We start from the raw sequence: 13,688 nt of genomic DNA, 5'->3' as shown, positions 1-13,688 counted from the left end.
TAAATACAACGATTACTTTCAATGTAAGTCATCTGTCTTTGCTTTGTTTAAATCTCTGAATAACAAGGCATTGCTATGAGCAATACAAAATCTGACAGGTTTTGGTAAATAAATAGATTTTTTATGATTCGCTGAGACCTATTTTAGCGGCTGCTGCAGAAAAAATGAAATTTTAGATGCATTTCAGTGTGTAAACAGCAGTTCACAGGCGTGAACATGTTCCTAAACAGTGCAAAAGGTAATAAGGAATGGAGTAATGAATTATTGATTCTGGCAACTTTACTGCACTTCCAAGGTTGGAGGTTAACACATTTTTTTGTTGCGTGTGTCTGTATGTTTCCTGTGATGGACTGGCATTCTGTCCAGTGTGCACTGCAGCCTTCTGTGATGCCAGGATGGGCCTCTCATCTCATATTTGGAAGATGAAATGATGGATGGATATATTTGTAATATATTACAGATTTTGTATTTCTGCAAAAAAAAAATTATCATATGAGAACCATTGTATACAAATTCAATAAAAAGAAATCTATGGACAGAAATAAAGTTTTACTTTCAGAGACTAAAACTGTGTCCATAATATTTTAGCTCTCTTAAATCAACTAAAATATATTTCATATTTCATACAGTGCAGCTGGTATAACAATGGTACATCAATCCATCCATCCATCCATCCATCAATTTTCACAGATACCCTGCCATTCAATAGTATAATTAAAGTTAAAATGTCCCATCAACTCTGACCAGGATGTGTTCAAATGGTGGGCTGATAGATGGAAATAAAATGTTGAGAAATATGTATGTCTGAGAAATATGCATGTTCCAGCAATTATAGGGTACCCATATAGTATATACTGAGGCGAAATAATACATTCATTCATTCATTCATTCATGTGCTAAACGCTTGTTTAGTTTATGATCGTGGGAGGAACAGGCTTACATTAGTGACACAGGACCCAAGGCAAAAGACATATCGTTGACAGGAGGCCAGAACAAAGCAAGGCACAACCATATAATCACATGAAAAGTTTTTATGTAAGTTTATTTCAGAATCGAAGATGAGCAGCTAAATGTATTTTTGGGGTTAGAATGACACCTACTGGCAGCAAGGGATAATTTTATCTAACCCAACAAAGAGGTAAATATATTTAAAACAGCTCTGGTAAAATGTATTTTTTAACAAAAAAAAATCAAATAAACGGTTAATGCTACATCCTTTAAAAGTCTAGCAAACATGTGTTAAACTAATAAAATTTAGCTTATTGTTTCAAGAAAAACGCGTAGTTCTCTTTTCACAAATCATTCCGCTAGAATGACGTTACATCATTTTTCATTGGATAGAGTTCTTTACGGTCTGCCAACCTTTACTGTTTGACCACGACTTCATTTCTTGGGCGCTATGTACTCCAATCGAATCAGAGGGGTATTATATATTCGCATAAATTAAAGCTTATTGGCCAATGGTTAGCCGTATAGCTATGCAGCGGCCGCAGGCTAGACTGATCTCATAGGTCTAACCTTGCAAGTGGAAGAATACAACTAGCGTTCTTTGGTTCATCGCAGCCATTTTGAGAATGCGTTGCGGGCGCCATGTTTTGTGAAGGAATAGAAACCATCGAAAATGATTCAATTTCTGTTTGTTTCACCCTCCGTCTCCAATATTTCACCAAGAAAACAGTCAACCGACGGGACATTAGCAAAGCGGGGGTATCAAAACTGTGTTTACAGTTTAAAACATTGATAAGAGACTGGATAAAGTCTGTGTTTACTGTTTCACTGTAAAGACTTGTAACCGTGAGTTTTTTAAACTAATGCAATCCTTCATCATCTCTCACAATCCAACGTCTCCTTTGAGTGACTGAATGCAACTCACTCTTGTTTCGGGAGAAGGGCAATTTCGTTTCCAATCATCATGGCTTTCGCGAGCCTTTTCTCCAATCCCCCAAACCCCGTTCTTGACAAAAACATGACAGACTCTGAACTTGCAGGGGACGAAAGGTCGAGTAACATTCTTATCTAAAAAATTATTTTGTAAAAGTTCATTTGTGCGGCTAGAGTAAATGCTTGTATTCGTTCTATTTTTGGGGAGCTCGGTGTAAATTTATTTTGTTGCGGTGGATTTCCTGGATTAAGTCAGGCCTTAGCAAGCTAGGTAGCTAGATCCCTTTTGCATGCTTCCTTATTTTTAATATTACGGAGCTAGCTTGTAGCTCTCAAACATTTTCGTGCCATAAACGCACTTGTCATAGAAACTGAGTTGTGCAATCCAATAAACAGGTCGGGTAGTCGTTGTGTAGTTAGCGCAAGCGAATAGCTAGCCAGCTAACCAGTTTGGAAGATTTTTTTTTTCCTTTGGGGGGGCACGACAGGAAGGGATGTCTCGACCATTTTGAAAGTGTGGCTCGTGACTTTCATGTTGCCAGTTTTTTTTAATATGTAAATGAAGGTGACGTACGACAGCCTCGCGCGTTCGCGCGCTCTGTCTGACATTCCCATGTGAGCGTTACTTAGCTGCCAGTAGTGGGGAAACTAAATTCACTGAAACTGGTCAACGCAGCTTACGTAGTTTGTAGCGGTACAGTGCTGGTAATAATTCCACGTGTTTCACTTCCATCGGTTTTCTGGGGAATTAATAGTTGTCCATCTTTCCCAGTTTAATGGTTATATCCTTTGCATAGAGTGGAGAGAAATATTTGCATGTGGAGGACAAATTATGTGGATTATTAACTATAAAACTATTGCTTGCTGGTATTGACAGCGAGATAGACTTAACTGGTAATATGCCTGCCTATATTTCAGCCTGAAAATGTTTTGACTTGTTCTAGTTACATGAAGTTTGATATGTAGCAGCAGTTCAGTGTTTTACTCTATTACTTAGCTGACACTTTTACCCAAAGAAATGTACATGTTTTGACCCATTTAAAAAGTAAGAATTTTGAGTTCATTTAGGATTAATATCTCTCAACAGTAGAACACCTCCTAGGATTTTACCAGTTATTAGCAGACTAGAAGTCTAAGCCCTATTCCACTCTGATTCCTACTGCCTTACTTAGGTTTGCAGGCTGTTAATACTATTACAATCATTTTAGTGAATGTTAATAAAGTAGGTTCATTAAAAATCTTAGTTTTCAGGTTTGTTGTGGTTCTTCAAAAACTTTAGGTTGACCTGGATTTTTTGAGAAATACAAGTATTTAAATAATGTTAAAACTGACATAGATATTAGTTTTGTATACATATATATATATATTTATGATATTTATGTTTATAGTTTACATATACCATAATTATACTATATCTAACCCGTATAATAAACCTGGTAAATTTTAGTTTTTATATTGATATTGACAGAGAAATGTGACTCAACTAATTGATTTAGAAATAGTAGCTGTAATATTAATGTGCATTTAAAAATAATTACCTTGATCTGTGATTGAAGTCTTGCAAATTGGCATTTAAAACACCATTTAAGTATCAGCTGTGGAAATTAGATAAAATGTTGAAAATACTTTCCTAAATGAGTATAAAAGCAATAATGAGGTTTTGAATCAAAGTGCATTTCCATGGGTTGGAGTATCATTTGTTCTGAAGTTAATTTTAGATTTTTCTGTTAATTAGCTGTGTTGTCAATTTTACTACCACTTTTCATGGACAGTTACATATTAGGATTTGGCCCAGCAATCCTCAGGTTATAATTCCATGTTTGGTTATCAGCTGGTTATGCTCTTTGCTTAGGGAGTGGGTATGTAAATGATTTCACACAATGAGGTTTTCTGTCTCTCGTTTATAAGAAGGTCATGCGGCTCTAGGGTTTCTTTTTTCTGTTTAATTAGCTAACAGGCTGTCTGTTCATAAATGGAACGTAGAGGTGACTGCAAACCGAGGTGTTGACTCAGTTTTAAGTGAACAGGAATTTTCAGGCTTTCTGGAGCAGTTAACGCTGGTCTACTTCTTAGCGCTCCGTTTTTTTTTAACATTTACATTGTAACTATAGATTGTAGGAAACACCTCACCTCTTGACTTGGATGGTCTTACAAGCTTTCAGGCATAGTTGAGTTCACTTTAATTAAATGGTCACTTCATGCAGTACTGGGGAAATATGACTGGTATAGACATGCAGACTTAAGTGGGTTCTAATTTTTTTTAATTAGCTTTTTGTTTAAAACTCTATCGCTGTTACTTATGCAGATGATATTACAGATAATCAGTTTATGTATGTGTCTATATCTGCTAATATTCACAACATTCATTCTACTTTATTCAAATGCTTTCAGTACATGCATGCCATCATCAATAATACAGCATATCGCCATAGACTCGCCAGTACAATTAGATTGTATGTCTGTAATCCCGTTCTGATAGCCTTGGCATTTTGCCAGGTACGCTGTTCATTGTAGCAGTTAATTGTTCATTGCAGTTAAATCTTCACTCCATTGAGATCCGTTCCTTTAGCAAGTAATAAGTGACCGACAGCAAAACTGTTTTTCGTTAAAATTTTTGGTGAACCATAATGTTTGAAGCAGCTTTGAACTTGATAACTAAAGCATTGATAAACATTGTCAGCAATGACCAAATCCAAAGTGAAGTTATGTTGTTGCCCCATTTGTTTGAGAAAACAATCAAGACCTGAGGTCGTTTCATTTTCCAGTCAAGCAATTTTTAAGGCCAAGGCTTTACCCAGGGACAGTTATACCCCAGCGTTTCTTTTAATTTCAACTAAAGACAGCATGCAGTTTCATTCCCTTGCGAAGAAGCTCTGGAATTGGTCATGCAGTAATTTGGTATCAGCTGTGGGTTCAAACCTTTGTAGACTGAAATGTTCGCTATGTGGACAAAATGACTTTAGGTTTTTCTCAGCTGAGTCATACCCAGTATTCACAGTGCCCTATCTGTCTACAGTTTGCTTTGCCCGTAACAGTACAAGGGCATGGTGGTCCAGGCCTGTATTCCTAAGTCTCAGAGGGCTCCTCTTTTAACCACAGGGCTCCCATTGACGAGATCTCCCCCTTTCAGGCCCCCTGCACACATGCTGGCACTGTAATTTCCTGCTAGTTTATCATTATAAATGTACACTCTACTTATCAGTAGAAGGTTAAAGGTATTTACAATAAGCAGTTGCTGATGTTTGTTTAGTGTGACATTGACTTATTTGCCTTGGTCGGAGTGAAGATGTTAAGAAAAACTGTGGTGGTTGTTGGTATATGAGCAGCCCAATTGTGATATGAATCACTTGTATAGCTTAAATTGATATTTGCATTTAGCTAGGAATGCTAAGCATGTTTTGGTTGCAGTTACTTGATTTGTGTTTAAAATAGCTTGAGTTTTTTCTGTTTTTTTTTTTTTACTATACTTTATAAGCCAGATTTTGGTATGGATACTGCCATTGTGTTTTTACATTTATAATCACTGTTGTTGAAGTTTTACAACGTACTAGATGCATGATGTGAAAGGACCTTCATGTTGACTAGTGCTGCAGTGAGCAAGGAAGGGATTTTTAAAATGTAATATAAGTATTTAAAAAAAAATATTTTTTTTTTATTCTTCCAACTTAACGGTATTTGATCTTTAATGTGTTTTGCTAATGTTTCATGAAGAGAGGATGGCGAGCTGGAGGATGGAGAGATCGACGATGAAGGGGTCAGCCTTGAAGATGAGGCAAAAGAAGTGAAAGAAGCCAACGAAGAAAAAGAGAGAGAGAAGGAGAGAGATGACAGGGGCCACAGACACTCCAGGAAGAGGTACAAGAAAGTGAAGGAGAAGAGGCGATCCAAGAAGAGAAGGCGGGACAGGCAGAAGGTGAGCTTGGTGGGTCAGTGTCATGGTCGCCATCAGCCTCCACCTCAGGGTTAGGAGTTCACAATACCACAGACAGTACAGGCGGCAGGCTGATATCATGGCATATGGAGTCTTAGAAAACGTCTAGAAAATCAAGCTTTCCTGTTTTTATGTGTAATATGATGAACTCAGACAAGTAAGTTGTCGTCACTGGGTTATCTCTATTTTGTCTCAGCGTGTGTCATCAGAGTTTGATTCACTGTTAAACCTCTTTAACCAGTCATATTTTTTAACTGCTACTTGTTCATCATTCTGGTACATCTCCAGAATTGTTAATAGTTTGTTTTCCCTCGTAATCTTTGGGGTGGGGAGCCTTGGCACGGTACTCCTCCATGTAATGTTTTCCCCACCTTTCCCCCACTCTTTTGGCCTCAGCATCACTCCCCCTCCAGTTCAGACACTTCCGACAGCTATGACTCGGAGAACGAGCGCCCGGAAAGATCCAAGAGCAAAAAGTCCTCAAGCTCTTACCGTGACTATGATGGCCAGGTCAGTGCTTTAGTTTGCATCCATTCATTCATTTGTCAGTAAAGCTGAAAATTGATACCTGAGTGAGAAAACAGACACTTCAAGAACAGTAAGTAACAGTAGCCAACAATAAATTCAGTATTATTCTGCGTCCGTCACTTCACACCCAGGCAGGGCAGGAATGAAACCCTGAGCCTTGGAGCTCTCTCTTCAGAGCTGTCCTGCATCAACAGCATTAACCTATTAACGGAGAAAAAGATTTTACACCTTAATATGAGGGCCATGATGGAACAGCCTCAGAGTCTAGCATGAATTTAGGGCCCCTGGGCTTGTAATAGACTGTTACCTGCTTTCATGCGTCTTTGATGTCTGGATATTGATGACTTTTTAGCATGGGCAGTCCAGTGGAAGCCACTCTAAGATGCAGAGGCATAAAAACAGCGACTATGACAAGTTCAGCGACTACAGTGAGGAGAAGTACGAGTACGACGGGGAGGACGACGGCTATTCCAACGAGCTGTGCCACTACCGGCCAGGCAAGGAGGCCATGGCGGCCGGTCAGGGTAAAGGCTGCCCTCTGAAGGAGCAGATGAAGAGGAGCAGCATGAAGGGAGTGCTGAAACAGCAATGTGAGCGAATCTCCACAGGTTATGCTGTCATCTCTCTTTCTCTTTTGTCATTGGGCCCTGTGTAATATATGCTAGGGATGACGTCCAATCCAGTTCTCTGAAAGACTTACCTGCTAAAACTGAAGCATCTCACAGACCTATAGAGCAGGGGTGGAGAACCTGATCCATGGAGAGCCGAGGTGGCTGGGGGTTTTTGGGATGACCTCTGTGGGTCCCCAGGACTGGAGTTGAGAACCACTGTTTTATTATTGGCTGATTGAGAGGTCATCCCAAAAACCTGGACCAACAGCGGCTCTCCATGGATCAGGTTCCCCACCCCTGCTATAGTGAAATGGAGCAAAAGTTTGTTCTTCCCTGTTTCTCCAACATGGGTCATTTTTCTTGCAGAATATATAAACAAACTCAGGCTCTCACACTTACGTTGTATTAACAACGCATTTGCTGTGTCCGTCTTCAAGCAGCGTTCTGCCAGCTTCTCTCGAGCCGTAATTGAGCCGGATTTCTCTGCATTTAATGCGTGGCTGCAGATCCTGGACCGAAAGGGAGGGGTCGGGGTGGAATCGGCCGGGGACGGGGAATTCCCAACAAGAACAAGAAGCTGAAGGGCAAGAACTGGGGGCGTGGCCGGGGCCGGGGGGGCGACCAGGGGGGAGACTGCATGAAGGAGGTGAGCATCCGTGGCAGTTACAGGCAAGCTTATGGCTAACTAGTATGATAACAAATGTAGAATAGCACCCCAAGTGAATTACGCACTTATGAGTGAGCACATGGCCAGCTAGAGGTGACCTGACATAGTTGTTTTCCTACTCATTGTCGGCCATTTTGTTTCTCTGTTCTCTCGCAAAGGGGCCCCCAAGCTTTCAGAAGAAGCGTCCAATTATGACGCAGGAGTTCATTAATCAGCACACGGTCGAACACAATGGTAGATACATCTGCAAGTACTTTCTGGAAGGAAGATGCATAAAGGTAAGGAGGCCAGGAGAGCAGTGGGCGGGCGGTACTTGGTCCAGCACAGCCGTCTGAAGGATTCAACTGTTTATGTGGAAGAGGGCCCTGTTCAAGTCATTTTTAGTGTCATAACTTCACTGCAGTGAAGTCAGTCTATTATTGGAACATAATTATTTAAAAATATCTTGTATATTTAAATAGTTTTTGTCGTGAATCAAATTGTGAAAACCAGAACCTTTCTGAGAAAAACTGCATGGTTCAGTACTGGCAGAAATTGTAGAACTGGGACCGGCACCATTGAATACTTTTAGAAAATCACTATCATAAATCTTTAAATGCAGTTTTCTTTCATGGAATTCATTCATTACTGATAAATTTCAAATTCATATTGGGATCTGAACCTATAGCCAGATACCCTTTTGAAGTTATTTGGTTGTTTCTGAGCGCTAGGGAGGTGGAGAGACCACTCACTGTGACACTGCCACGAGCAGATAGTCACCTATCATTGTCTCTTGGGTCTTCACAGGGTGATCAGTGCAAGTTCGAGCATGAACTCGTAATTCCGGACAAGAAGAAGGAGCTGTGCAAGTTCTACCTCCAAGGCTACTGCAGCAAGGGGGAAAAGTGCAGTTACATGCACAATATCCTGCATGCAGCTTCTCCTGCAACGTGATGACTGGCTTCTTGCACCATGCTAGAAATGTCATTCCTTTTTTGAGGTTTCTGAGGATTTAACAATTAAATAATAAAGCTGGTTCTTTGTTAGGGGGACCTTGATGTTACTGATTTGTTGAGTTGGATGTTTTGGAATTAAGGAATTACGTTGCTTTACTTAAGAATACAAGGGCAGCCCTCCTCCTGGGGGGGGGTTGAATGGCTGTCCTTCTCATTGTATTTTGCAAATGCCTGTCGTTTGAGAGGGAGACAAACCAGATGTTTGACATCTTGTCCATCTTGTTCCTTAGCTCTTGCTCAGTGCTTCCTGGGTTGGCTTCACTGCCACACAGTACTGTAGAAATAGTTGGGGAAAATAAATAAGTGGTTGTTCTCTATTATTTGAAGGAATCTTGTATTATAGCAAGCATGCATCATATAGCAATGTCATAACTTCATTTACTGTTTTTAATATCAGATGTACTTTTATTGTATTCAAACTAATACGTGTTTTCTCCTTGACCCATAAATTCACATGAATATCCATGCAAGTTCTTCCACACAGGGGCAAAGTGCTACCAGGGAGATAAATGCAAGTTCTCCCACGAGCCACTTACTGATCTAACCAGTGAACTGCTGGAAAAGGTCAGAAGTACCACCTTCAAAATGCAGAAACTACAGAACACGTGTATGGTTTTCATCAGGATGGGAAACCAGCCTCGCTAAACAGTGGAATGGCTGAAATGTGATAGTAGTTTATAAGGCATTCGTAGCTATTGCTCTACTCGATACAGAAAGAACAGCTTTAATTCTGCTTCCCATCTGTGCAGGTCCTGAAGACTGAGGAGGAGGCTATGGCTGAGGATGAGCAGGAGCTGGAGGAGCTGAGGAAACAAGGCATCGCCCCCCTGCCCAAGCCCCCGCCGGGGGTGGGGCTGCTGCCTACGCCTGGCCCCAGCAGCCCTCAAGATATGGGGCCCTGTGGGAAGAAGATTCCCTCCCTGTTTGAGATTGTGGTTCAGCCAACTGTGGACCTGGCTCAGAAGATCGGGCTCCGGTACTACGCCTGCCCTCGCTCTGTTTTTGCCAGTGTTTATATCCCTTCTATGACATGAGAGCATAAAAAATGAGGGGCAAACTGTCCTGAAGAGCAGGATCTTATTTGTTTGATATTTCTTCAGTAATATCTCAGTTTTTGGACCAGTTTTTGTCTTGGCATCCTTATTATAACAATTTATTCAGAAAGATTGGCTGATTTAAGAGTTGAGGTTGAAAACAGCCTGGAAGTACAGCGTGTGGAATGAAAGTTAAGTGATGCCCAGAGCTGTCTGATCTTGTGAAGCGCAGTTTTAAGTGCAGCTTTTGTGAAAGCACATGTCCTTTGTCTTGCAGATCCAATTTCTCCTCCCCACCTGGCCCTCAGTTCCCTGGGAATGGACCCCCACCCCAGTTTGCAGGAGGTGCGGACGACATGCAGGGTGCTAATATGCTTCCCCCGGGCACCAGCTGCCCCTCCGTCCCAGCTCCAGGCTCCCCCAGCGCCATGGCATGTCCGCCCCACCCCCATGTCGGACCGCCCATGAGCCCACCCGGAGCGTCTCTGCAGCATGGCTTCCACCCAGGACCTGCTATGCACCCTCCAGCAGCCCCTGGCCAGGCGGCCGCTTTTCACACAAGCCCTCACGGTAACCGTCCCAATGCCAACCCCCAACAAAAGCAGCTGGGGCTTTTTGCCCCAGGCGCAGACCTGCCGATGCAGCAGAACGTGCTGAACCCGGCAGTGGGTCAGAACCGTTCAGTGTTTTATGACGGCTACTACGGCAGTCAGAGCGTGGGTCAGGGAGGTAAGAGCAATGTGGTAATTCATTTGTTTTTACCTCTCTGCTCTCAAATGACGTGAAGTCTTACCAGGATATTAATCACAGGACGCACCCCATTGCTTTCTGCAAACACTAATTATCTTTTTTTTTGGGGAGTCTGGACTTTTGCTGTGTTTATGAAAATACAAACCCTGGCCACAGATACTTGGGTGGATTTTTGCCTTAGATGTGATCATGGTGCACCACTCTGGCAAGAGTCTGACAGTTAGTGTCAGAACAAATATCATATTGGTAGAATTTAAGGAAACGGGAATCTGGTTTATGTGGTTTCTTAATTAATAGTATACTTATCCTTATAAAAATGTCCAGATTCCCCATAAAGAGACTGGGAAAACTGTCCTGTCTTTTATTAATTTTTGTTACACGTTCAAAAGATGCATATATAAATATTTTCAAAGCGTGACGCTTGTAAACAGTGGAGCAGTGATGTAATCGAGTTCATCTCTTTCAGAAGAAGGCCCCTCACTGGAACAGCTGGCCTTTGACTGCACCCAGGCGTCCCAGAGCAGCGCCGAGTCCAACGGCTCCGTCCCAGTTCCAGACTTCCTGCCGGCCGTGCAGAAGGCCCTGTTCATGCGGCTGAGCCAAAAGCACCAGGAGGATGGCACTGCGGGCGAGGAGGTGAAGGGGCTCAAGGCCACGGGCAGAGACAAGGGTGAGGACGTCCGCCTTGCAGCGGGGGCATGGTCACGCCGCATGGCCCACATGTAGCGGCAATAAATAATGACACCACCACATCTATCCCTGGGAGCGAAAGCAGTTTTGGGTGTTTCGTGCAAAATCCATCATGAATGTATGAGATTAATCAAACATTTGTCATATGAACACATGCAGTTAAGATTATGATTTAAATGTATTGGATAGGATGTCCTGATCTATAAAGGGTAGTTAGAAGAAAGATGGAGCTTATCCTGTAAATTATTTCATGAAATGCAGTTGTAATTTCTAACATTCGTGAAAAGTTGTTGGTCAGTCATGAGATTGGTTCAACAGGTACATCATGATGTTATGAAACCTGTTTACATATTTATTGATAAAGAAGAAATGTTTATGCAAAATATTACTGAAATTTCACTTGGACCCTGTAATGGATCAGGGATGGATGGATTGCTGAAATGTCTGTAGGGTCAATTCCTCTGTCCTTCAGTAAGTCAGTACTTTAGATTGGTTTAGCAGTGGCTTCCTAAGCTTCGGGGATTAACCTGAAATATTGTTTCAGATGAAGCTACCGGCTGGTACTCCAGCGATGATGAGGATGGCAACAGCATGACAGCTATCCTCAAATCCCTCAAGAAGCAGAATGAGATGATGAAGAACCTGCAGCAGCCTAAAGTGCATCAGGCCGGCATCCCATCAGTGGGGCTCTGTGACCCCCGGCTGCAGAAGCCCAGTGACCCTCGCACCAAAGTGGACCCCCGACAGCGAGCGGCGGAAGCGCGGAAGGCCGAGGATGCCTCTGCTGACCCACGGGTGACACGGGACCCCCGCAAAATGAAGCTCCTGGAGACTGGAGGTCCTAAGCAGGACATACACCGCCACCCCCAGCTGTACCCCCCTGCCCCCTACAAGCCCCTGGCTGGAGATGAGGATGACGACAGCGAGCGGGAGCTGAGGGAGAAAGCGGCCATCATCCCCCTGGAGCCCCGTCCGGGTGCAGCCCTGCGTGATCCCCGCTGTCAGCTCAAGCAGTTCAGCCACATCCGTGTGGACATCCTGCTGTCCCGGCCAGCCTTCGCTCAGACGGTGGTCTGGGCTCCCGAGGACCTGATTCCGCTCCTCGTGCCCCGGCAGGAGCCCTCCATCAACCTGCCCCTGCCCCCGCTTATCGCTGACGCCCGGCTAAATCGCAGCCTCGGCCCCCCTGTGGAGCCTGCCTCCTCTCCCCCACCCCTGGACCCTCGCTTGGCTGCTGCCCGCCTAAAAGACGGAATTGGTAGGTCAGCAGGCCTCGCCAGCAGGGCCCCCGAGCTCAAGCCGACCCCAGAAAAATCCTTGGACCCGCGGGCTCATAAACCCCTGGACCCCAGGATTAGCCGATCGGGAAGTCAAGATTCTAGGTTCCCAGTGCCCAAGGATTCCAGTGGCACTGGGGGGGGCATTGATCCGAGGTTACAGCGGGTCGTCACTGGATCTGCCCTAAAACCAGAGCCGGAGAAGCTCCCCCCATATGCCCCCAAGCTCTCCTCCAGCAGTGGGGGGCTGGGCAGCCCTACCTCGCTGCTGGGTGGGATCAGCCTGTATGACCCCAGAGTGCAGTCAGCTCAACCCTCGAGGGACGAGGGTGAAGAGCTGCAGAAGAAGCATGGCGTCCTAAAGCAGCCCATGAAGCAGGGAAGCCCCCAGCCATCGTCCACGCCTGCCCCCGACGACAAGCTCCAGGATGATCTGTCGGACACGGGCGGATTTGGGGGACTGGGCAAACCGTCTCGCTCCCCGCCCTCCTCTCCCCTCTCTGGGGCTCATGCCGCCCCTGCTGTACACAACCTTCCCATCCAAGCACTGGCGGGGCTGATACGGCCCCCTTACAGTGACCCACGGCAGGCCAGAGCATCAGGGCAGGCAGCAGGAGCACCACAGGAGGATGCCGAGAGCAGCGAGGAGCCGGACGACAGGCCCCTCAAGGATGTGTTTAAGACGTTTGACCCCACAGCATCTCCTTTCTGTCAATAAACAGACAGCAGCTCGCAGAAATGAATCAAGATGGCTCATATCTGTAAATATGTACTCTAGCGTTCTCGCTCCTCCATGAAACACTATTGAGCTTTATATATTTATTTATTTTAAATGTATATAATTCCTATGTCACAGGCACTAATAAAACCGAGCTCTTACTGTTTTTATGGTTTCAGTTATTTGTGTATTGATAGAGATGTACAGGCAGAAACACTGAGTCAGCGCAGGATGGTCTTTAAAATGTTTCAGTGACGTTCAGCTACTAGAGCATTTCTGCAAGGTTCAGAGAGCAGTTTATCGGGGTCCAGAGATGGTTAGCGAACCACAGGTATATATAGTGAATGTGATGGGTAAAATAAAGATTATTTTGTCAGTAATTGTGCATCAAAGATATGTAAACTCTTACAAGTGCAGTATTATGGTTTTAACCTTTTTTTATTGTGTGCTGGGAAAAAAAAATTTAGTATAGAAACTGCCACTTTTATATAACTGAAGAATATTTAACTCGTTAGTAGAAAAAAAATATATCCCACCAACAACTTTTCCATCCCATATTTTGCCGCTGGTACTGAAACTTTTCTATTTGGATTTATTGCACACATG

The 13,688-nt window shown here is 43.6% G+C and overlaps 1 protein-coding gene across 4 annotated transcripts; it reads left to right on the top strand.

Moving 5' to 3' along the window:
• The first annotated feature begins 1,533 nt into the window (after positions 1-1,533).
• Positions 1,534-13,248, top strand: LOC125739077 (zinc finger CCCH domain-containing protein 6). Of its 4 annotated transcripts, none has more exons than XM_049008813.1 (12): positions 1,534-1,707; positions 5,593-5,794; positions 6,209-6,322; positions 6,693-6,930; positions 7,458-7,597; positions 7,777-7,896; positions 8,405-8,521; positions 9,070-9,177; positions 9,363-9,589; positions 9,925-10,217; positions 10,864-11,067; positions 11,632-13,248. In XM_049008813.1, the coding sequence occupies exons 1-12, from the start codon at positions 1,622-1,624 to the stop codon at positions 13,080-13,082; spliced, it is 3,300 nt and encodes a 1,099-aa protein (XP_048864770.1). In that variant the 5' UTR covers positions 1,534-1,621; the 3' UTR covers positions 13,083-13,248. The 4 variants fall into 4 exon arrangements, with proteins under 4 accessions (XP_048864770.1, XP_048864771.1, XP_048864769.1 ...); XM_049008814.1 differs by having other exon boundaries at positions 1,569-1,998; positions 10,867-11,067; XM_049008812.1 differs by having other exon boundaries at positions 1,569-1,998.
• The last annotated feature ends 440 nt before the right edge of the window (positions 13,249-13,688 follow it).

The sequence above is a fragment of the Brienomyrus brachyistius genome, chromosome 3 (assembly GCF_023856365.1).
Source record: "Brienomyrus brachyistius isolate T26 chromosome 3, BBRACH_0.4, whole genome shotgun sequence".
NCBI lineage: Eukaryota > Metazoa > Chordata > Actinopteri > Osteoglossiformes > Mormyridae > Brienomyrus > Brienomyrus brachyistius.
This window is presented reverse-complemented; position numbering and strand designations above follow the sequence as displayed.